The sequence below is a fragment of the Brassica napus genome, chromosome C6 (assembly GCF_020379485.1).
Source record: "Brassica napus cultivar Da-Ae chromosome C6, Da-Ae, whole genome shotgun sequence".
NCBI classification, from domain to species: domain Eukaryota; kingdom Viridiplantae; phylum Streptophyta; class Magnoliopsida; order Brassicales; family Brassicaceae; genus Brassica; species Brassica napus.
In genome coordinates this window covers 42,758,099-42,781,322 of record NC_063449.1, presented here as the reverse complement: position 1 = coordinate 42,781,322, position 23,224 = coordinate 42,758,099, and the positions used below count along the sequence as shown (strand labels likewise).

General features: G+C 32.8%; 2 protein-coding genes, 1 long non-coding RNA gene and 1 pseudogene across 3 annotated transcripts; 2 read left to right on the top strand and 2 right to left on the bottom strand.

Moving 5' to 3' along the window:
- Positions 1-5,211: 5,211 nt before the first annotated feature.
- On the bottom strand, positions 5,212-7,216 carry LOC125588545 (annotated as a pseudogene).
- A 3,759-nt stretch (positions 7,217-10,975) lies between these two features.
- LOC106404636 lies at positions 10,976-12,494 on the top strand. The gene is made up of 5 exons (XR_001281051.3): positions 10,976-11,195; positions 11,363-11,469; positions 11,779-11,844; positions 11,968-12,029; positions 12,123-12,494. It is a non-coding gene; the product is annotated as an uncharacterized LOC106404636 (long non-coding RNA).
- Positions 12,495-13,062: 568 nt separating this feature from the next.
- Positions 13,063-16,591, top strand: LOC106406552 (cysteine-rich receptor-like protein kinase 3). The gene is made up of 8 exons (XM_013847244.3): positions 13,063-13,678; positions 13,978-14,366; positions 14,777-14,890; positions 15,048-15,187; positions 15,285-15,495; positions 15,581-15,815; positions 15,885-16,029; positions 16,121-16,591. The coding sequence occupies exons 1-8, from the start codon at positions 13,278-13,280 to the stop codon at positions 16,457-16,459; spliced, it is 1,974 nt and encodes a 657-aa protein (XP_013702698.1). The 5' UTR covers positions 13,063-13,277; the 3' UTR covers positions 16,460-16,591.
- A 115-nt stretch (positions 16,592-16,706) lies between these two features.
- Positions 16,707-19,360, bottom strand: LOC106403340. Its single transcript, XM_048759944.1, has 2 exons — positions 19,253-19,360; positions 16,707-17,489 (listed from the first exon to the last, which is right to left on the bottom strand). The coding sequence occupies exons 1-2, from the start codon at positions 19,358-19,360 to the stop codon at positions 16,707-16,709; spliced, it is 891 nt and encodes a 296-aa protein (XP_048615901.1).
- Between the last annotated feature and the right edge of the window lie 3,864 nt (positions 19,361-23,224).

Below are 23,224 nucleotides of genomic sequence, written 5' to 3'. Positions count from 1 at the left end.
GATAAAATTGATTGTTTTGATTTAGTTACCCTAAAATGATTGTGAATAAACAAGAGCTGTCGTTTGATTTATATGCGCACGCCAATTTATTACTCCTTCCGTTCCGAAATATAAGATGTTTAGAAGAGTTTTTATGTTCCAATATGTAAGATGTTTTCATATTTATATGTAACTTTAAGTTTATCAAAAACTGTGTAACCAATCAAATTTAATAGTTCTATTTTGTAACTGGTTGAATAGTTTTTAATTTAAAATTTTAATGATACTTTTAGATAAAAAGTAAATTTCTTAATAAATGTGTTTTACCTAAAATATCTTATATTTAGGAACCGAGAGAGTATATAATAGTAATTGATTTCTTAGTTATTTAATATATAATTATTATTTTATTATTTTATAATATGCAGAAAAACATAAATAAGTAATAAATACTCCTTCCGTTTCAGATTACTTGTCGTTGCAGAGTAAAAATTTTGTTTCAAAATTAAATGTACAAAATTAAATGTTTTCTTAATATGTGTGCCGATGTCTAAAACGACAAGTAAATCTGAAACGGAGGGAGTATAAAATACTTATTCTACACAAAGCGCAGATCTTAACATAAGTATGTGTATCTCTTTAATAATTTTAAATCTTAAACATTTTCTAAATCTCAGGCAAAAAAAAGAATGAAAAAGAATAAACTAAAAAAAATCAATATTTATATCGAGTAATAACCAAAATGAAAAAAAAACGACACAAAAAAAGAGAAAAATATTGAAGATAGCTATGATTGGTACGTGAACGTAAACTTCTCATAACCATAATTAACTTTTAAATTGCTAAATCATGATATAAAACCGAGCTGACATAGTTTCATTGTAACCAAATAGTAGACCTGAGATTTTTCGGCATAAACGTTAGGTTCTTATGCGATAAGTGATTTTTTGACCTAAAATATTTTTAAAAATGGGATCAGCTCATCAATCAACAAATTATGTAATTAACGAAAAAAATTAATTTTTTTTAATGGCTAAAAATATTAATTCGATTAAGAATATAAATTTTATTTTTCTATACGATATTTCTTAAATAATTTTCATATAAATTCGCCTTGTACAAGACGCATGTCTTATCCTAGTTATAGTCACAGCAAGCACGTCATATTAATTTTGGAAGGATATGTATATATACAATTTTGGTTGTTAGTTTTTAAGGCAATTGAAACATCATTATCACAATAAGTGTGTATATATATAGGTAACACAATACTAGTAATTAATTTCAAATTTTATGTATTTCCAGAATTGGTTAAGTGGTTGAGCTTGGGCCATACGCATGCGTGCACATATATATAAAATTTCTAAATACGTACGTAGAGACACTTACGGAAAATACATGTAGCAGAGAAAGTATGGAGAATCATTACCTGAACATATGGCCTATTATGACAGTGGATCAAACTTAGAACATACTAATCAAGATTCTAATATAGTAAAAGTTAATATTCAAAAAGAAAGAAAATATCATAAAAGTTGAAGAAATGAATCCAAATAGTGAATAATGTGAAAGTAAAGGTCTTCTATAAAGCGGGAGAATTTGATTCCTGTCAACAAAAAGAAAATCATCTAGGCGATATAGCTTTGGTGGCTCATAGGAGTGTTATTTTTTGTATATTATATGTAAATCTCTGAATTATGACTCGTGGTTCATAGGGGAGAATTATTGCGACCACTAATTGAAAAATGAATCACCACATGTTTTCATTAATCGACCACTAATTCGAGACTATAAAATCATCACTTCACGTTTTGCTTTTATTCTTGCCAACGTTTTGACGTAGTATTACGTAGGATTCATTTTTATAACAACTTTTGTCGATTCAGTTTTTAATCAAACCTTCCCTGCTCAAAATAAAATATGTCTCACATGATATTTTGTCGTTTTCATACTCCGGAAAACTAGGCATAATTCAACAAAGCCGATTCCTCATCATAAATTCCACTACACCATCTCTGTGTGAAGTGCGAACAAATTTAAATAACTAAAATAAAATATACTAGCATTTAAACGGTTCTAAAACAGTCTAGTTTTTAAAAGAAAGAAAATATTTTTACACAAAAAAAAAGAAGAAAAATAATCATACAGTCTAGTTTCCTTTTAACTAAAAGAGGGAGAAAGAGAATATGAGAAAAAAGGGAAGAAAAAGAGGAATATTGAAGCAAAAGGAGGATACAACAATTTGATGCAAGACCAATGATGCTGTCTAAAGCCCGTCCCATGCTCAGCTTTTTCTTCCTCGAGGTTAAAATTTTATTTTATCTGTGGAAATGCCATTAAGTACTACTCTCTCCGTTTCATAATACTTGATGTTTTGTAATTATGCACAAAGATTAAGAAAATTACATTTTCCTAGAAAAATATTTTAAAGATATAATTTTAAAATCAGTTAACCAATTATAAAAAAAGACTGTAAAATCTATTTGGTTAAACAGTTTCCAATAAAGTTAAAGTTAACTTTAAAATCTCAAAAATTTCTTGAAATCTCAAAACTTTATGTAAATTGAAACAAAATAAACCTTCTAAAACATCATCTATATTGAAACGGAGGAAATATTTCATACAAGTACCGTCGAATATTTATATTTATACTATATGATTCGGCATCCGACTATGATTAGTCGTCATTTTGTGTATGAGGTGTTTTACAAAGAGGCGTGATTATAGTTTAGGACCACGCACATTATTACAGCTACATCATCATGATACAATGCATATGTGACCATAGCTTTACTTAAAATTGGGCCTGGAGTTTTGTTATATTGGGTTTTATATGGGTTCTTCTAACCCATCCAGCTACTCTGCTCAAACTTACATATAGTTTTTTATACATTTTCTTTTTAAAACAATAACATCATCATCTAAAACTTGTTATAGCAACCTTAAAACAGAGATATATTTAATGTTCATAGAGCTTATTGACAAGGAAGCCTTAGACACTGGCGAACCTAGGTAGAGAACAATAGGTGCACTTGCCCCCATAATAATTTAAAATTTTAGTATATTTCTTAACAAAATTGATGTCTACACCTATAATCATATGTAAATTTACACCTATTCTAGCATTTGTGCACCCACCGAAAAAAATCTTTAGATTTGCCCATGGCCTTAGAGAGCTTTATTAAGACACCAAGCAGAAATATATTTGATCTGTATCATAAGAAAGATGTATAGAAGGAAAGTTGCTTGAGGGCAACTCTCTAGGTTACTCACAGAGTTCTCATAACATTCCTACTTAAATTAATCTACTTGCAATGAAACCCTAAGTCCCTAGCAAAAATGTGTTCAAAATAGCCATATTATAGCCGGTGATTATATTTACATAAATAACCGTCTGTTTGATTGTCAATCCGTGTTTGGGCTTGTCCGTCTTGACGTAAATATCTGAAAGAGACTTTACAATAAGAATTAATATACAAATTTGGGCCTTTTCTTAATTGATAAAACCTATCATCAAAAATATGTTATTTAGATGTGCCAACATTTTAAAGAAGCCAAACGCAAGAAATATATAGAGATGAGTAGCCACTGGTCAACAGTTATAGGAAACAAAGAAGATAAGAATTTATTAAAGTTTCAAGAACTTCAAAGAAATTTTGGTGAAATAGAGATGGGAATCTGGACGCTGATGCTAAGAAAGCATAACTAGATAAAGAACTCAAAAGCCAACAACACAAGCTTCCCATTGTAAGCCTATTAATTTCCAAATGTTGTAAACGAACATTATTTTGTCAATTAACAAAAATCATAGAGATGTCACTAACATTATTTTGTCAATTAACAAAAATCTTAGAGATGTCAAAATGAGTTTTTATAACAACTTTAAATGGTTTTTAATATAAATTAATATATATTTAGACTCATTTGGTTTAACGGATTTTAAATATATTATTCTATTAAGACACATTTACATAAATATATTAGAAATAAAAAGTTAAAAATAAATTTTACACTATTTTTAAAAAATTAAATTAAATCAAACATAATATAAGAATATTTATGTTTAAAAATCAAAAATATTTTTTTAGATTTATAATTAAAATGGATCTAAATGGATCTAACCATATGTACAATCATATTAGATCTTAAAAACATTGATTTAAACGGGTTTGGAGTTTAAAAATGGATGAATTCTAAATTTGACGAATCTAAATGAGGCAAGTTTGCATATTTTGATATTTTTTTAACATATCATTTGATCATTTTCATTTAATTTTTACAAAATAAAAAATCATGCGCTTTAAAAGCGCGGATCAAAATCTAGTTTTTTTTTAAAAAACAATAACATTATCACCGAAAACTCTGGTTTGTGATAGGAAATTAAAGGAGAGATAGATTTAATCTTTATAGAGCTTATTGACAGCCTTAGAGAGCTTTATTAATTTACACTAGGGGTATAGCCCGCGCAAGCGCGGAAACGAATAAGTTATTGATCGTTGTGTAGTTTTGTGTACGGGATTTTGTCGTTTACTTTTTTCCACTTTTGTTTTTTCGTGTTGTATATAATGGTGATGAACATAACATTTGGAAGTCACACAGTTTGATTAAGTTAATATAAGAATGACCGGCGAATTCATATGCATTATTTTCGTAATGATTTGATCGACCATTAGCGTTATTAGCGCTTTCATGTTCAAAAGATAAAGTTTATGAAGTTGTTTAGTATTTACTTAGGTAGTTGTTAGTATATAAAACAAATAGTGTAAGGAACAAAATATAAAATTTGAACTCAAAAAATTAAACAATTTATCGAACAATAAATTAAATTATTTTCTTATTTTACCTAAATTAATTTCAAAATATAGAATTGTAATAAACTTTTTTTTTAAAAAAAAAAATTAATAACTCTAGAAAAATTTATAAAATTATACGGTTGCAAAATTATTTATTTTTAGAGTTTTACTCGACTTTGTTAAAAATAGTTTATGGTGGACAAAAAAAATGTGAGAAATAGGTAAACCAAAAAAATACACCACTGACAAATCTTGTATGAGTTAGAACCAGTCGACGTTTCATTAATAATCCAAAATAGAAATAAAATCTCCAAACAGAGAAAACATGCAAGGGAAAAAATATCCAAAGTTTATGATGGAAAACAACGATAATAGCAGTTTTTAAAAATGCATAGAAAAGACGTTGACGGGCTGATAGGAATATAATAGATATTTCCAATCAGTCACGGCAGCGCTTGCGGTTGTTCTGAGCGTCTGAAATCTCTGGAGGATCTGCTGCAGCACATTCCTCATCGACCTTGTCTCCCAAAACAGACGGGCCCAATGATGCTGCCAATCCTACGTCACCTTCACTGCTTGGAAGAATGTTCTCACTGTGCTCCTGAAATACATGAACGTGATGACAAGTAAAATTTGACAACCTTGCCATGGTTCTCTATGATGGTATCTTCAGTGATGGTGGAGATAGTGAATGTACGGTGATTGCTATTAATGGCTTCCATCAATTTGAGAGCTCTCCATGTTTTGGGCTGGATCTTGGCAAGTAGCTATGAATACATCGACCTAGAGGGCCTGCAACAACATAGACGGTGAGGTTCTTGAGTATATTGAGCTCCACCAAGCTAGACACACTCGTTTTCAACACCTTGTTCCCTATCTGTCTTCTAATTACTGCCATGTCCCTCGATGCAGTTCACCGCAGCAGGTTTGTTAATGTCGGAGAAGAAGTTATCTGACCAATAAATTTCAAGTTTTTAAGTCTCAAGATGACACTAAGCTAAAAGACATTGTTTTAAAATCAAACCAATAACATATAAAAGGAACTCACCATAGATTCCGATCACATCCATGTCAGGGGAATCATCGCTGAGGAACTCAATAACATTATGCACACCTTTGGTTACCATGTCCATCCCCATTGCACCACACCGGTGTTACAACTGAACCATACATAGCCATTTTTTCCCTGCCAATGTACAGTGAACAATTTGTAGCCTCGTAAATCTAATTAACATGCATCCACAAAATCATTATTTCATCAGCAAAAGTTTCAATCTTGAGTCGAACCACAGCACAAACATAAAAAAATTTACATCTTGGTGGTACCTGTTGAAAATGACAGCCGACGTTTCGAAGTGATCTTGATTCTCCTAGGAAGGCTTAAATTCCATAGCACGTTGGCACGACAAAAACCGGACAATAGGCGCTCTAGTTGTACCGTCCTTCAGCTCCGCCTGAGACGTACCCAGCCTTGCAGCCTCTGTTAGTCCTAGCAACCAAATAACTTTCCATTATAGCCCATGAGAACAGAGTTTACATCATATTAGTTAATCAGACAACTTCAAAGCGATCAATCAACTTTCACGATCGACCCCCTATCGTAGCGATGGATGGTAGTGATTCACACGAACTGGGATAGAACCGTGGATCTCGGAATTCTGCCCAGAGAAACATACGCCTAAAGTATTAAAACTGATAGCTTGAATATTGATTAAACAAATATGGTATATAGTATTCCATAGTAAGTCAAATTGTCAATACCTTTTCCTGGGTACTATGTTATAGGTGGAGAAAGGTGGTGGGGACAACGACCGATTAAGCAACAACAACCCTGGAGGCTGACATCTTCGAAGGTTGGCTAAAAGCTGCGACAGTTTAATTTAGGAGTAATTTAATAAGAGATATGGGTCTCAAGGTTTGTTTGAGGAATTATATATACTGAGACGGATCGTTTCAGAGGTGAAACGGTACCATAACTGATCGTTGGAAATATAGAGAGGTGAAGATGAAAAGTTTCAGAATTTTTTTTTATAAGCTAAAAGGGTAACGCTTCGATTTATCGGTGGAGACAGAGTACTATAAAAATCCTAGATACATACAAAAGAGATTTAGCCCACTTATAAGTTTTATTGGGCCAGAATGTGGATTTTACTAAATATGTTTGGATGAACAAAGTTACACGTGAGTATTGAAACATTACAGTTATATGTGGGATCCACTATAAAAAATCCTTCATAAATATATATTAGTTTCGGTAATCAAAGTACAAAGTATCCTTTAGTTTAGTGGTATAAATGTTGGTGTTTATATCACAGTAACCAGGGTTCGAGCTACAGATTTAAAATTTTTTCACACTTTTTAAAAGTGGAGTCCACTTACCTGGTGACGTGTCTGTCTCAGAAGTGAGGCAACTGCCTCATTATAATGTAGATTTGTTTGGGCTTGTCTGTCTTGTCTTGTCTTGACGTAAATATCTGAGAGAAATTTTACAATAAGAATTAATTTACAAATTTGGGTTTTTTCTTAATTGATAAACATACCATCAGAAACCGTAAATGTTAAAAATAGTTTTGGGATCCCCTAGACAGTAAATAATATAATATTATTGTTAAAATAATAATAATAAAATAATAGTAGAAATAAAAATATAATAATTATTTATAATTTTTGAAATATTCTTTAATTCAATTTTATAATTATATACTTTTTATTACTAAAAAAATTCTTTAAAATTTTATGTAGCTTTTAAAAAACTTGCAATTTTCTAATCCAAATACCATTACTTTTTTAATAACTACAAATTTTAAAAATAAGATTTATTTTTACGTTTTAATAACTATATACCTAACCTTTTTTTTTTAATTTTGAAAATTTTTATTTGATATATTTTAACCAAAAATAGATAAAAATATTTCTAAAATTATATTTTAAATATATACATATATATTATTATATTTAAATTTAAAATTGAATTGTAAACAAATAATAACATCTAAAAAGTAAACTAACAAAATATAATTTTTAAAAATATAATTTATATTTAAAATTTTATTTTCTGCGCATGGTGTAGGAAAACACCTAATAAAACCAAATATATCAATGCATCGAGGTAGTCTGTTTCATAAGTGGGTTTTAGTAGAAATGAATTAATTGTGTTTTTTTTTTCATCAATAATTTCATTAATTAATGGGACAAGCCCAACAGATACAAGGCCCAACCACTAAGAACAACCTAAAAACACAAACAAAGGCCAAAAGCCCAACTAAAGAAATCCTAGAAACCAAAAAGGGTGCCGCCGCTCCCGTGAACCACCGCTACGAGCCACGACGACCCCCCCCCCCCACATCAAGCAAAAAGCCCCGATGAAACATCCATCGATCGATCCACCGGTACACACCACAGCTCGTCAGCTCCACATCATCTTCACCGTAAACGCCTTCAAAACCGGAGATTCTATTATCGGAGAGCATCAATCGCAAGGACGAGATCTCATCCGCCACCATTAATCACCAACACTGAGAAGAAGGCTTCGCTCAAACCATCACCAAATACCACCGGAGAGCGTCAATCGTCCTCTGACGCGAGCTCCTCCATCAAAACCAACCCGAAATCGCAAAACCAAAAATAAAAAACTCTAAAACAAAACTAGGGAACCAAAAGCCGGCGATGCAAGGCAAAGAACACCTTCACCCCCCCCGGAGACTAAAGCCGGCGAAAGCAGAGTTGAGGAAGCCTCCACCTCCCGGAAACAAAGCCGGCGGCGATGGATCTGTAAAAGCCTCCATCTCCCGGAAACGAAACCTAATCTAACAAACCGACTTCACCCCACCAACCTTCCATACGATCGCGTCGTTACTCCAGACGCAGCGCCACCAGTGATGCCGGTTCACTCCCCGAGGTGACGACGACGAAGGAGGCCTGGACCAGAGCTCCGACAAGGTGATAGGGAGAGGACGCGTAGGGGAAGCAGGGGAACTTTTAAACGGAAGAGCGAAGGGCTCCGGCGTACGGCCGGCGCGTCACGCGCCGGCCGTACGCCGGACCCAAAATCGGATGTACTTTCTCTCTCTGGACTTTCTCTCTCACGTGGTTATGGATATTTGTGTTTAAAATCTGAAATTCACCTTTTATATATATTTTGGAATCTTTCATATGCTACATCCAAAACCATAAACTTCACCAAGCTGAGTTGTTGATTTCACAGGCTATCTACTGTTTTGAGTGACACACAAAGTTGAAAAAGAATACTGACCATATAAAAGTCAATTGCTGTGACAGAAAACATTGCGCAAAATCGTATGGTATAAGAATTACGACTAAAAATTATCTATTTTATTAAAGTAAAAGTAGCTTTTGTTTGGAAACATAGATAACAGTTTAAAAAAATGATGTTTGGTAACATGGATAACAGTAAGTTAAAAAAAAAACGTAATGAGATTATGCTATTAAAAAAATAGAAGTTCATTACGTTATATTAAAAAGTAATGAGTTTATGTTACTTGATATACATATTCAAATCAAAATAATAATTTAAAATTGATTTATATTAATTCATTCAAAAATATACATATATTTAAAATTTGATTTTTACTAACATATTATCCAATAACCATTATAAAAATGTTTTCAATATATATAAGAAAAATACAATACAAAGCCCAATTTCAAACAACAACTTAAATTATGGTTTTTATATTTCACATTGAAATTTAAAAATATAATATATGTGATTATTTATATGATTGTATGTATAGAATATTATTAATTATAAGAAAACTTATTTGATGGTACATGTAAAATACGATTAATTATATGATAACACATATTTTTGTAACCTATGATGACACATATATATGATATATAATAGTGATTAGGGGTGGACGTTCAGGTTCGTTTTCGGGCTTGTTTGGGATTTCTTGTTCGGTTCAGATCTTTGAAGATTTGGTTCGGATTTGGATACCAATTTAAATTATTTTAAAAAATTTAAAATATATTATATGCTTTAATTTTTAAAAATATATAAATAATAGAATATATTACATATAAATTTGAATAACATATGTCAGAGTACCTAACTTAACATATAAATTAGTTTGAGTTAGATATTTGGATAGAGAATTAATGATTATTTAAGTATTTTTGGAGTTTTAAGTATATTTTAACTATTTTAGATATTTACGTTTGATTATTTGTATATATTTTCAAGTATTTAAATGAACTTAAAAGTATCATATATATTCTGGATGTTTTGATATATATTAAATCTAAAAATAATTAATATATATAAGTATATAATCTATTTTGGATACCCAAAATACTTCGATTCAGATCAGATTAGGTTTCAGTTCTTCAAATACCAAAATTTTGAATAATTCAGATATTTAATCAATTCCAGTTCGGATTTGGTACTACTTATTCGGATTGGGATCGGTTCGGTTCTTTGAATTCAAGTTTTTTGCCCAACCCTAAATAGTGACCTAAAAAACAAATAGTTTCATATTTTTTTTAAAATACATCCGCACGCCCGCGCGGGTAAAAATCTAGTGTCCATTATTTATGAACTGTAATGACTTTCAATCCTAATCTAGCAAATTCTGGCAGCTAAAAGCCTAAAACTAATTCTTACTGAATAATACTTTTCGTTCCACACAAGTCAGATGTAGTGACTAGTAACTTTTTTAAAAACTTGTGGAGCTTTTAATGTCAGTGATTGTGGAGTATTCTCTTATTGACACGGTTTAGATGCCAAACTATAAGGTTCTCTGGCACATGGAAAGAAGTTAATACATGTCAATGCCTAATTGATAGCAGTCCTTAGATTTTGTTAATGTTACTTCTCATTCATGCGCAACTCTTGCTGAAAATAAGTTTCCATACTTACAAACTTCTTTTATCTTCCTCATGTAAAATCTAATATCTGATGAGATATAGAGTGTTGTAGAAACGGGTTGACTTTAGCCAAAGCTTCTAGACAAGAAAACTTCTCACAAAACTTGCCAAGTGTAATTTGCTATAATTTTTCAAACAAATCTCCCTCTCTATTGTGTTTGCTAAGAGCATGTTTATTGGTGTCTCTTAAGAGGGGTTGTTAGCATAAATGAGAATTAAAATAAAAGAAAAAATGTGATTAAAGCAGGAGACGTCCCTTAATTAGGAGCGCGAAGGCACGGGTCTTAGCCGCCACGTGTCGCATTACTACTGGGGGAGAACAGTGGTGTTGTCTCGACCGTGAATTTTTTTTTTTCTTTCTCTCCTTCGGTTTCTCTTCTCTCCTGCGAAAGGCGATTCAATGGCGGGCTCTATCGGTTGGTCTTCTCTCGTCTCGCTCTATTCGTCGTTACACCTCTTCTTACTCTTATCCTCCATCGTCTTCTCCACTATCGTCTCCTCTCTGTTTCAAGCTTCTCTTTGGTCAAACAACAGGTAAGCCCGTATCTCTTCTCTAGATCTATAGTAATATGATGTGCGAATCAACGATTTGATGTTCCTGATGCAAAATTTTCAATCCAGAATTGAAATTTCAAAAAAAAAATTTGGTTTCTTGATTGAGAAATCAGAATGATGAATCTCTGTTGTGTTGTTGTTATAAGGTCTGGTGAGCAAGCGTGCACTGCTTATGTGATGTTCAAGGATTCTTATTCTCAAGAAACTAAAGTTTTACTCACTGTATAAGACCGTGTACAACGAGAGAGGAGAGGTAAGAGCTGCTTGTTTGTGCTGTTTTGTCTTTGTGTAACATCATGTTCGATCAAGAAAGGATGAAACTTTGTGTTTAGCTCTTTGTTCCGGGTCGATCTTGATCCTGTTTTGCTAAAATGTTTGTTTAAAATGTACTTTGTTTCAAAGTTTGTATAAAATGTTCAAAGTTTGTTTAAAAAGGTTCAGGTGTCTGTCTTGTGTCTATGTATACATTAGTACTGTAAGATGATATGTTTTTTGCTTTGTTTTCCAGCGATTAACTATGATAGCTGTCTAAATGTTTTGATGTCTTCACTCTTCTTATTAGGTTTCTGGGGAACAACACGTTGAATGGTTCATTGCCCACTCAAAAGAGCCAGACTTTGAGCAATATGTGAGTAACAAAAGTCCTTTATAATTGTTTCGTCTTTCAAAGCCACAACGGGTCCCCTAATTGTTAGAAAACAAATCCTCCTGATTTTGGCTCAAGTTTTGTACTTATTCAAGTTGAAAAAAGTGTTTTACCAGGACTGAGCTGCCTGCAGAAAGACTTCCCTTGCAATCGAGGCAAAGCATTATGTAAGTGTAACAAATGGACAGTGCTCGTGTATACTGTTGGCAAAAAATTGCTTATGATCTTTTTCTATTTTATTTTATTTTGTTTATGTCTAGATTCTGAATTTTCGATCAACTGCGGAGGCCCACCAATACGGTTTGTTAGCGGAGCATTATTTGAGAGGGAGGACGAGGAGCTGGGACTAGCTTCATTCGTTGGAATGTTTCCGCAAGTAGTACTAATGTATACACAGCGACTTCACAATCACAGTTTATCAACACATTATCAATCACAGTTTGTTTAAAATGTCCTTTGTTTCATAGTCTTGTAGTCTTGTGTCTGTCTTGTATTCAGGAGATAGAGGTCAGGTGTTGTAGTCTTGTGTCTGTATGTATTCACGAGACACACTCATCCTCTCTATCTTTCACCTCACGTTTTCTCTCCATCCTCTCTATCTTTCATCTCACGTTCTCTCCCTTCTGTTTCCATATCTGAAACAATTTATATTTTATAAACAAGAATCTAAAACAAAACTTGCATGGCTTCCTCTTCTCATCACAATTTTTGGTCAATATTTTGATCAAACTTTCAATCAAACATTTGAGAATTTGTGCAATAATTTTTATTGTGAAGGACATTTATTAAGAAACTACCAAAAACCACTATTATTAAGTGTCTTTTAACAAAATTTTTTATTTTAATTTTAATAGTTAAAAATTCACTAAGGTCTACTTAAGAACTACCTAAGGGTTTTATCAATAAACATGCTATTACCAATAAACACGCTCAAAGTCTTTTTTTAACCATGTATTGTGTAGCGTGAGATACTGAGGAAAACAAAGAAAAATAAAATAAGCAAATATTATCGTTTCACCAAAAAAATATAATGTGGTGACGGCGCCACTAGTGGGGCACACCTTAAACATAAGTCAAAGATGGTTATTTTTTAAAATGGCTAAATAGTCCTAATATATGTGTTGAAAATAAAAACTCGAGACTATTCGTTACAATGGCAAATTATATAAATCGATTGTTGAAAAAGGACGTCGACGGTTAGTCAAAAAAAGGAAAAAAAAAGATGGTCGATGCATAGAGGTGGCAAAAAACTAAAAGAATGATTGAAGTTTCTTTGGCTTTGAGACGACCCTTGCAATAACGCATATGGCGACTATACAGAGTACAAAAAATTTTGAAAAACAATAATAGTTCTAGATCTTGCCATAACAAATGCTATCTTGCTCAATCCCACAAGGTTAAACACTAAAGTCAAGATGTCGTCTTTCATCACCAGTCTCTCTGTCTTTTCGTTACATCTTCTTCTCCTCCTTATGGGTTTGTTCTTAAACCCTGTGATCTCTGATCCTAGAGGAGAGACGGTCGCTCAGATGTGCAACAACAGAACAATGACCCCGCAGCAAAAAAGTCTCGTCGTCACCAACTTCCTCGCCGCTATGGACGCCGTCTCTCCACTGCTTGAAGCTAAAGGTTATGGTCAAGTAGTCAACGGCACAGGGAACTTAACAGTCTATGCTTACGGAGAGTGTATGAAAGATCTTGACAAGAAAGATTGCGACTTGTGCTTTGCTCAGATAAAAGCTAAAGTCCCTCGTTGCTTGCCCTTTCAACAAATTACCCGTGGTGGTCGTGTCTTCTCCGATGGATGCTACGTCAGGTATCATTATCACCTCAGTCTGAAAATCTGAAATTTTGAGTATTTGATTATATGATACTCTGTTTGTTTCATGTATGCTTTAAAATTTTCATACATATTAATAAAATTAAATATTAGTTATGGATCCATAATTTATTATTATCTATTTTTCATAATTCTAAGCTAATCGGAATTTAATAAATGTAATTAGTTTTAAAATTTTAGAATTAATCATTATTACTAAATAAAAATGTATAAAAATAGAAAAAAAATTTCTTCTAAAGCATGCAATTTTTTATCAAACTGATGGAATATTGTAGGTACGACGAGTACAACTTCTTCAACGAGACTTTAAGCTCGCTAGACCAGACTAATTGTTCCGAAAAGGAGATAACCGGAGTAAACCGGACGTTATTTCGGGATAATGCTGCGGAGTTGGTGAAATTTATGAGCGAGGAGGCGGTGAGGAACGGTGGTTTCTATGCTGGATTTGTGGATAAACGTAACGTGACTGTTCACGGTTTGGCTCAGTGTTGGGAGCCTCTTACTCGTAGTGGTTGTGTTGAGTGTTTGAGTAAAGCTTCAGAGCAAATCGGTTCTTGTTTTGGTAATGAAGAAGGTCGAGCTCTTAACGCTGGCTGTTACATGAGGTTTTCTACTCACAAGTTTTACAATAACTCTGGAAATTCAACATCAGATGGAAATGGTGGTAAGTTGATAGAGCTTGTATTGTGACCAAAGTCAGTATATACTCACTCCGCTTCGAAATGTAAAAAAATGTTTAAAAGTGTTTTTAATGTTTTAATATAAGATATTTTATATATTTAGGTAAAAGGTAACCTTTGATTTTATTAAAAATAGTATAATGAATGATATTTTATAGATTTCTTTATAATTAACTGAATAGTTTTAAATTTATATTTTAATAATATTTTTAAAATAATTTTTAACAGTTGTGAATTGTTTTAAAAAAATCGTACATTTTGAAACAGAGATAGAGTATATTGTAACATTTATAGAACGTTTGATTATGGATTAAGAGACAAAGTGATTGCATTGATTTAGAAACGTATCACTAACAAGGTCGATTTATTTAAGTCTCCTTGTGTTTGTTGATAGGTCATAACCATTTGGTAGTGATTTTGGCGGTGACATGTTCGGTGGTGGCATTTGTTCTGTTGGTCTCTGCTGTTGGTTTCTTGTATAGAAAGAAACGCGCCAAGAAGCTAAGAGGTTTGTGACTTCTGAATGTTTTGCAAATTGAGTTCTTTGTTGAATCAGTTAGGTCTTGAAGTAGCTTAGTTTTTGAGATAAGTCATTGGAGTATGAGTGGTTATAGTAAAGTAAAAGTCATGATCTAGATAAATATTTTTTTTTGTATGTAATGTAGAGAATAAGCAGCTAGGGCCACTGTTTATGCTTGCCAACAAATCCAATATATGTTTCTCCTACGAGAATCTCGAGAAGGCCACTGATTACTTCAGCGACAAAAATAAGCTAGGACAAGGAGGATCTGGTTCTGTATTTAAGGTAGGTTGTGTTTTTAACTTTTTATTATCTGTTCGTTTTTAGAGTTTCTTTTTCGGATGTTCCTATTCTTTAAGTCTTTGCCCTTTTTGTGCAACAGGGAGTTCTTCGTAACGGTAAGAATATTGCGGTGAAGAGACTGTTCTTCAACACAAAGCAATGGGTTGATCATTTCTTTAACGAAGTCAATTTAATAAGCCAAATCGACCACAAGAACCTTGTCAAGCTGTTGGGATGTAGCATAACCGGACCCGAGAGCCTTCTGGTTTATGAATACATCGCGAATAAAAGCCTACATGACTATCTTTTCGGTTTGTATTTCTCATCTTAAACATTTGTGCGGTTACCATATCTTAATTGTATCATATTTGACCTCTTACTACTGCTTTTTAATAGTAAGACAAGATGTTCCACCGTTGGATTGGGCGAAGAGGTTCAAAATTTTACTTGGCACAGCAGAAGGAATGGCTTATCTTCACGAAGAGTCGAATCTGAGAATCATACATAGAGACATCAAGCTGAGTAATATACTTCTGGAACATGATTTTACTCCGAGGATCGCTGATTTTGGACTGGCTAGATTGTTTCCTGGGGACAAGACTCACATCAGCACTGCCATTGCTGGTACACGGTAAAGTCTCTAAACTGATCTTTTGCGACATTTTTTACTACACAATTTTTATATTTATCTTGAAAACAGAGGCTACATGGCGCCAGAATATGCTGTTCGAGGAAAACTGACTGAGAAAGCAGACGTTTACAGTTTTGGAGTTGTTATGATTGAAGTTATAACCGGAAGACGTAACAGTGCCTTCTCACAAGATGCTACTTCGATCCTACAAACGGTACCTCTCTCAAAGTTAATTAACCTTTTTTTTTTACCTTGAGTGATCTAAGCTCAAACCCTTTTCTTGAATATTGAAAATGAAACTTCAGGTTTGGAGTCTGTACGGGACAAGCAACCTTGCTCAAGTTGTAGATCAAGTTTTGGGGGATAACTTCAACAAGATGGAAGCGTCACGGTTGCTTGAGATCGGTCTGCTTTGCGTTCAAGCGGCGTTTGAACAACGGCCTGCGATGTCTGCGGTTGTGAAAATGATGAAAGGGAATATGGAGATTCCGACGCCGAAGCAACCGCCGTTTCTGGATCCCGGGAGTGTATTAGAGGCGAGAAAGATGATGTCTCCGACGATGGATTCTCCTATGGAAGATCAATCTCAGTCTTCGGGTTGGAGGAGTGACAACATATCTGAGAGTTTCTTTGAACCTAGATAAGCTTTAAGATCTGTTTATATCCGTGTCATATGTAACTGAGATTCCAATAACTCGTGTGTAACTAATTGAGGGTAACGTATGAACCATGACTGTTATGTAACCTAGGAAGTGAACACGTTTTTTTTTTTTTTTTTTTTTTCTGAATGAATGTAAAATTATATTCAGACAAAACCGTGTTACATCTAGTGCTTCTGTTTTTTATTTATGTACTCTAATGACTATAAAGAATAAAAAAACTTCATGTCCTTTATGGGGCTTGAACATCTCGTGTGCCAAACCAGGTGCACAAACTCCTCTCCAAAAATGCCTGACCCTTCGCTTTGACTGCAAGTAGATGTAGCCGAATTGTTTTATCTACAAGTTTGCTTAGAGTTGTAGCATCTTTTGGTTCTTCTCCATGTCTTCTTGAGTTCCTTTCTCTCCATATACTATGCACTTCTGCCTGCAATGAGTATCGGATGAGGAACATTTCTGTTGAGGGATAGCTCGATCCAGCGACTTTTGCTACGATATCATTCCAATTAGTGGTGACTTCGTTCTTTAGAAGCCCCTTAACCAATGACTTCCAGACTTTAGCGGAGTAGGGACACTGAAAGAAGAGATGTGAGCAGGTCTCTTGAACTTCATGGCATAAAACACACTCTGTGTTTATAGCAACATTCCAAACTTGCATTTTATCCCCTGTTTGCATTCTGTTTCTCATTGCAATCCAGAGCATAAATGAGTACTTCGGAGTGGACTGAGGAAACCATACACCTCTGCTCCAAGAACATATTTGATGCCGAGATCTCAACTGTAACCAAGTCTTCTTAGTTGAGAACCTGTTTACAAATTTTCCCTCTACGCTTCTCCACAGCTGAACATCGTCCATTTCACTAACCCCTCCATCTCGCAGTTTATCAATCTCATCCTCAATATCATTAAGAATGCTCACTCTGTGTCTCCGCCTTCTGTGGTTAGCTAGAACGTCTGCCATCACAGCATTCTCTGCTATGCCAAGTGCTATGATACCTCTATCCCCAATCACCTCCTTTAAACATCCAATCAGTGAACACGGTTAAAGCTCACATAGAGGGCAAACTCCGGTTTAGTCTTGGTTTAGATTTATTTATAATCTATAGTACAGTAATATTTAAATTACAACCGTTTGTGTAGGCCTGGACATTTCGGTTTTGGTTCGATTTGTTTATTTTTTTTTAAAAAAATCGATTTTAAAGATAGAAAATCTTATATATTAAAAGAGAAGTCAAAATTTTGACTCATGTGTGATTTTTTTAAAAATAGACCTAATGGATCTATTACTAGAAAGTCATGTTACATTTAATCTCTAATCTTATCATTATTATAGATCTAAATAACTCACTTTCTAGATTATAAGAAATAAATAATATGTCTACTACATTATAGAAACTAAACAACTATCAATCTTTTCCAAGCAAAAAAAACGTGATCTGGAAACAACCAATTCAACAAAAAATATACGATAAAATTATTATGTTTTAAAAAGTGATAAACACACCTCATATATATTATACTAATATATACCAATGTAAAATTGAAAACAAAATGTTTATATAAAAATAAATGAAAATAAACATCTGCACGGTTCGACGTCTAGTTTGATTGGTTATTTATGAAATTTGGCTCAGATTTTAGCTTTTTCGGTCACTGTTTTATGCGGACAAATAATGTTTTCCATTAACAGACATATATTTCATATTTTCATTAGTTTTATTCTTTATGCCTTACGAGCTTGAACAATGTATCCCCTTCATACTAGAGGACTCTATATATTTGTTATTGTTTTCCAACTGTGTGTATCATTGAAAATAGTCTATGGCCTGTAAAATCAACGTTTGGATACCTTTAGAAGAGTTGTTTTTTGGGTTTAGATAATTTTTAGTATCAGATAAAATTATATATGAACCTAACCAATTTGAAAATTTATTATATCTGAAGTAAATTTATGAATTTGATACTGAAAACTAAAAATAAAAAAATTCATGTTAATTCAAATATGAACATGAAACTAGGAAACATAAGAACCTAATTCAAATATAAACGGAGATTCAAAACATCCATACTTTGATACATACTATTTTGATGCTAAGATGATGATGATTCAGTTTTACATGTCAAACCGGATGAGATAGAGACGTTGGTAGAAACGGTTTGGCATTAGCCAGAGCTGCTAGAGGAAAAACCTTGCGAAGTACAGTTTGCTGTATTTTGTTCTTTTTTTTATCAACGCTGTCTTTTGTTCAAACAATTCAATTCCCTATTGTGTTTGCTGAGCCTCTTTTTTTTTCTATGAATTGTGAATGTAAGATATTCGAGGAAAACAGAAAAAAGGAGGGGAAATTATTGTTTCACTAAAATAGCCATGTAAGTCAAAACAATTATGGTGTTTCTAGATGGTGACGGCGCCACTAGTGGGCACACCTTAAACATAAGTCAAAGATAGCATTTTTTTAGTTGCCCACAATATCTTGAAAACAACAACCTCAAGACTATTCGTTTCGTCGGCCCAAAGAAAACAAGATTTGGAGCATATCAAATCGTAGACTTTTTTTTTTTTTTTGCCATCTATAGTATTATTATAAGGGTCTAGATCCAAACTGGATCAAACCTGACAATATTTACAACCAAAGCCCAAAAAGGCTCAAAACAACATAAAAACATATTAAACAGAAGCCCATTAAAAGTAAGCCCAACACCGAAACCAACCCGACACGTCAAAAACACGTGTTTACGCTTCAACTGCGAGACAAACACGTGTCACCATAACCCTACTTCTTTTCCACCGCCGAAACCAAGCAGCGTTTCACCAGAATCCCCCTGGTTCACATGCATCTTCCACGGCCGTGCTCTTTTCTTCGGAGAGCTTTCATCGATCAACATCGATATCTCATCCAGAGCCACGAAGCCGGCAGACACATGATTAAGAAATCCAGAACCTCCATTTCGTTTGTCTTCCACGCCTTATTTTCATTTTTGGAGAGCATCAATCGATCTATTCGAGATCTCATCCAAGAAAGCCAATCCGACAAACCAGAACACCGTAACAGATAACCCACCGTGAATAAAGATCAAAATCCAAAACCGGCGACGCAAGGTTTTGAAAGCCTCCACTCCCCAGAATCTAAGCCGGCGACGACGAAACTAACAGAGCTTCCTCATCCCGGAGTCAGAACAATGACATGCACAGCGAAAAAACGGAAAAAAAAAACACAAAAACCGGATCGGCGGTGGCTGTGGAAGCCCACTCCGCCGACCGGAGAACACTATTTGCGGTGGTGATAAAACTAGAGAGAAGGAAGAGTGTTTTCTCTCTCCTACGTTACTCTTTGTTTTAAATCGTAGACTTAAAATGCATGACTTCATCAATAAACAAAAAAAATAAAAATAAAAAATAAATACAAGAGCCTTACTGTCATTTCAATACACGGTTTAGTCTTGATTCGAGAGATCAGAGTTTAGTTTTCTAGATGTCGGTCATGGTTTGGGCTTTTGTTTTCTGCAAGAAAAGGATACATTAATGCAAGTAGATATCAATAATGCCACATGCACGGCTTTGGTAGCTTGGATTTGACATTGACCTGATAGTCATTAGTCACGAGCTGGTCGCTTTGCATAACCAATTTTTGTTTTATCATCTTGTCCACTTGAGTTTTATTCGTTGTAAACTCTGTATCTGTACCAATAATTTAACAAACCGTGTTGCTCACTTTTTAGATTTATATTTTACAATCCGTCAGACAAATCGAGATCTTCCGTTAAACTAGTCACGGAGTTTCGAATCTTTCGATTAGGTTTTGTAGTTTGATCAAACTAATGTTATATGATATGCATTGACTGCGGTTGAATCCCAATATTCTAGAGGTTATGCAATAAAATATGAATAAGCAGAAATATTTATCGTAATACACTGTAAAAAAATTCAACAATGTTTAAGGTGATGATTGTTTTTCTAGTTTTTAGATTCTAGTTTTTGGTTTTGGTTTTTAGATTTTAGTTTTTGACTTTTGGTTTTTGATTTTGCAGTATATTGGTTTTTTGAAAAACATGAATAATTGTTTTAGATTTTGGTTTTTAGTTTTTAGTTTTGGTTTTTATTTTTAAAATTAATAAAATAAAAAATTATGGATAGTAAAATATTTATTCTGAAAATAATAAAATATAAAACACTGTCATTAAAATACACATAAATTTATTTACAAAACTTATTTTTAAAAAAATATAAATACAAAATAAAACTATCGTAAATTCCATATAAACATATATATATATATATATATATATATATATTAAATTTTATCTTGAATGCCTTTCATATTTGACCTCAAATGCTATTATACAAGTAATTGAGCATTATAAAAATATTAATATCATACATTTGATATTTTTCTAAAATAATTTTTACACATATATATCTATGGTTATTTTTGTTTAAATAATTTCTATAGAAATTAATTAAAATAGTAACTTTTAAAATAAAATTTCCTTTTGAAATATTTTTGAAATTCTTTTAGTTTGCAAGTAAGAGAACTTCTTCTAATTTACAAGTATGATCAAATATTTTTTGAGTGTTGAGAAGAAAAACTCGAAAGTTGTATGTATAATCACTTACCCATTTTATATTAATAAAGTACAAAAAATGTATTGATGATGTGATGGTGAAAAACGGATGATAGTGGGAATGAGGCAAATACGAAAAGAAAGACCAGTTACAAGAAAAAAAAAAATTAAAAGAAAGACCAATTAAAAGAAAATGATAAATAAAAATGCATAATAAAAACAATTTTCGTAGAAAACTGCTAGAAAACTAAAAAAACACATATTTTGGTTTTTGTGTAGAATTAGATAGTTATTTGACCTAGTTTTTATGGAATTATTTTTAGCAAAATCTTGAGTGGCAAATAAAGTGGTTTTTCAGAAACAAAAACCAAAAACCATTTTAAAACTACGAATAATCGACCTCTAAACCAGTTTGTCCTTTTCTTTTAGTCACATGTATCACCAAATTTCTTTGAAAGTATTTTATCTAATTGTTTTCTAAGATCCCAAACGAAAGAAAAATAAAGACACTGATTAGTTCACAGCCTAAGTATAAAATAACTATATAGCATCTTGCAAGGAGAAGGCTTATATATGTCCACAGTGTACTCATAAAAAACATACATGCACATTACGTAGTATGTACTTCTTGGTAATTATATACGATTTATCACTTATCAGGATATATTTAAACCAGAAATGCAATTTTCAAAAAGCGACGTTTGAGGGTTTGGACATTTATAATTCTGTCATTTTCAGAAAATATATACGGAAGATTATATTAATCGATGGTTGAAAAAGATGGTCGACATATAGAGGTGGCAAAATATTAAAAGAATGTTTGAAGTTGCTTTGGCTTTGAGATGACCTTGCAATGAGGCATATGTCGTTATCAGTAAGGCATAGGGATTAACCCTATTAGAAGAGAGATTGAGGTTGCTGACTGATCTAGAGACAACCCTCACAATACGGCATATATATTATGCGTGTGATTGGTAATATCAGCCCAACTTGAAAGAATAAAAATGAAGAAATGAATGGAACTTGGTGTGACCGGTAAATATCAAAGAACATTAAGAATGAATAGAAAAATAATGAATAGAAATAAAATTTTGAGAATGATGAGGAATGAGAGTTCTTTATCAAAATTAACAAAGAACAAATTTGTATTATAATTCTCTACAAAAAAAAAAGAATGAGAAGGAATGAATAGAAAAATATATTCCTCATGAAAGGTAATATTTTTTAGGAACGTTAAAGAATGTAGTGTTTTTCTTCGTTCTCCTGGTTACCATTCAAAACCTGAAATAAGAGGAAAATGTAAACTTTAGAGTAAACTTTTATTCTAGAAGAAAGAGAAGAAAAAATTAACTGCAAAAAACATAAAAAGATAAAACATTTACTATATATCAGCGTAACTCATTTTATCTTGATTGGGTGTTTATGGGGCAATTTGGTGAAAACAGTTTTTACTCTACAAAATTTGCGCTAAAAGTGACTTTTAGGTTATGACTGGTAATTATAGCTGAATTTAGAGGAACAAAAAGTAGAAAAAATGAGAGTAAAAGTTGTAGAGGAAAAAAGTAATAAAAGTACAATTAAAAAGTGGAAACCAGCGCAACACTTTTCCTCCACCAAAACTGTAAGGAACAAAATAAATGATTTTACATTTGATTGTACAGTAATTAAAGTAAAATCAATAAAATATTTTTTCACCTGATTGGGATAGTTTTTGTAGAAATGAAAGTAATTATGTTTTCAGTTGAAAAGTTATCGCTGGAAGTGCCAAACAATCACACACTTAATCACACCCTATGTCATTAGAGTTAGTTTTCTACTGTAACATTTGAGCTTATTTCTATATTTTCTCTATATGCTATTATATAGAACATTCCCCTCTCAAATCGGGATTTGGGGTAGTGTATCGTCTTCTCGGTGAATCTGAAGATCGTAGGCCATGGTGGCCATCCCGCAATCTGAACAAGCCTTGAACCGATTTTGATGAGCTAAAATTGGGAATGGTAGATCCAAAACTAATAATCACTATGCTAAAATTGCTAATCCAATTATAAAACTCACGTAACCCACATAATCATTCAATTTCCTTGTCATTTCTATCCAATATCCATTCTCATAGTTTTGATTCTTCGTTCTCTCTTTAAGATAGTCTTGTGATTAATATTATGACCCACGTACTACTTAGAAACT

Coding starts and splice junctions, on each gene's coding strand:
- LOC106406552 (XM_013847244.3), top strand. CDS start 13,278: ATGTCGTCTTTCATCACCAGTCTCTCTGTCTTTTCGTTACATCTTCTT. Junction 14,891..15,047: donor ACGCGCCAAGAAGCTAAGAG/GTTTGTGACTTC, acceptor TATGTAATGTAG/AGAATAAGCAGCTAGGGCCA. Junction 15,496..15,580: donor CCTACATGACTATCTTTTCG/GTTTGTATTTCT, acceptor GCTTTTTAATAG/TAAGACAAGATGTTCCACCG.
- LOC106403340 (XM_048759944.1), bottom strand. CDS start 19,360: ATGTTGATCGATGAAAGCTCTCCGAAGAAAAGAGCACGGCCGTGGAAG. Junction 17,490..19,252: donor GTTTCGGCGGTGGAAAAGAA/GTAGGGTTATGG, acceptor GGATGTTTAAAG/GAGGTGATTGGGGATAGAGG.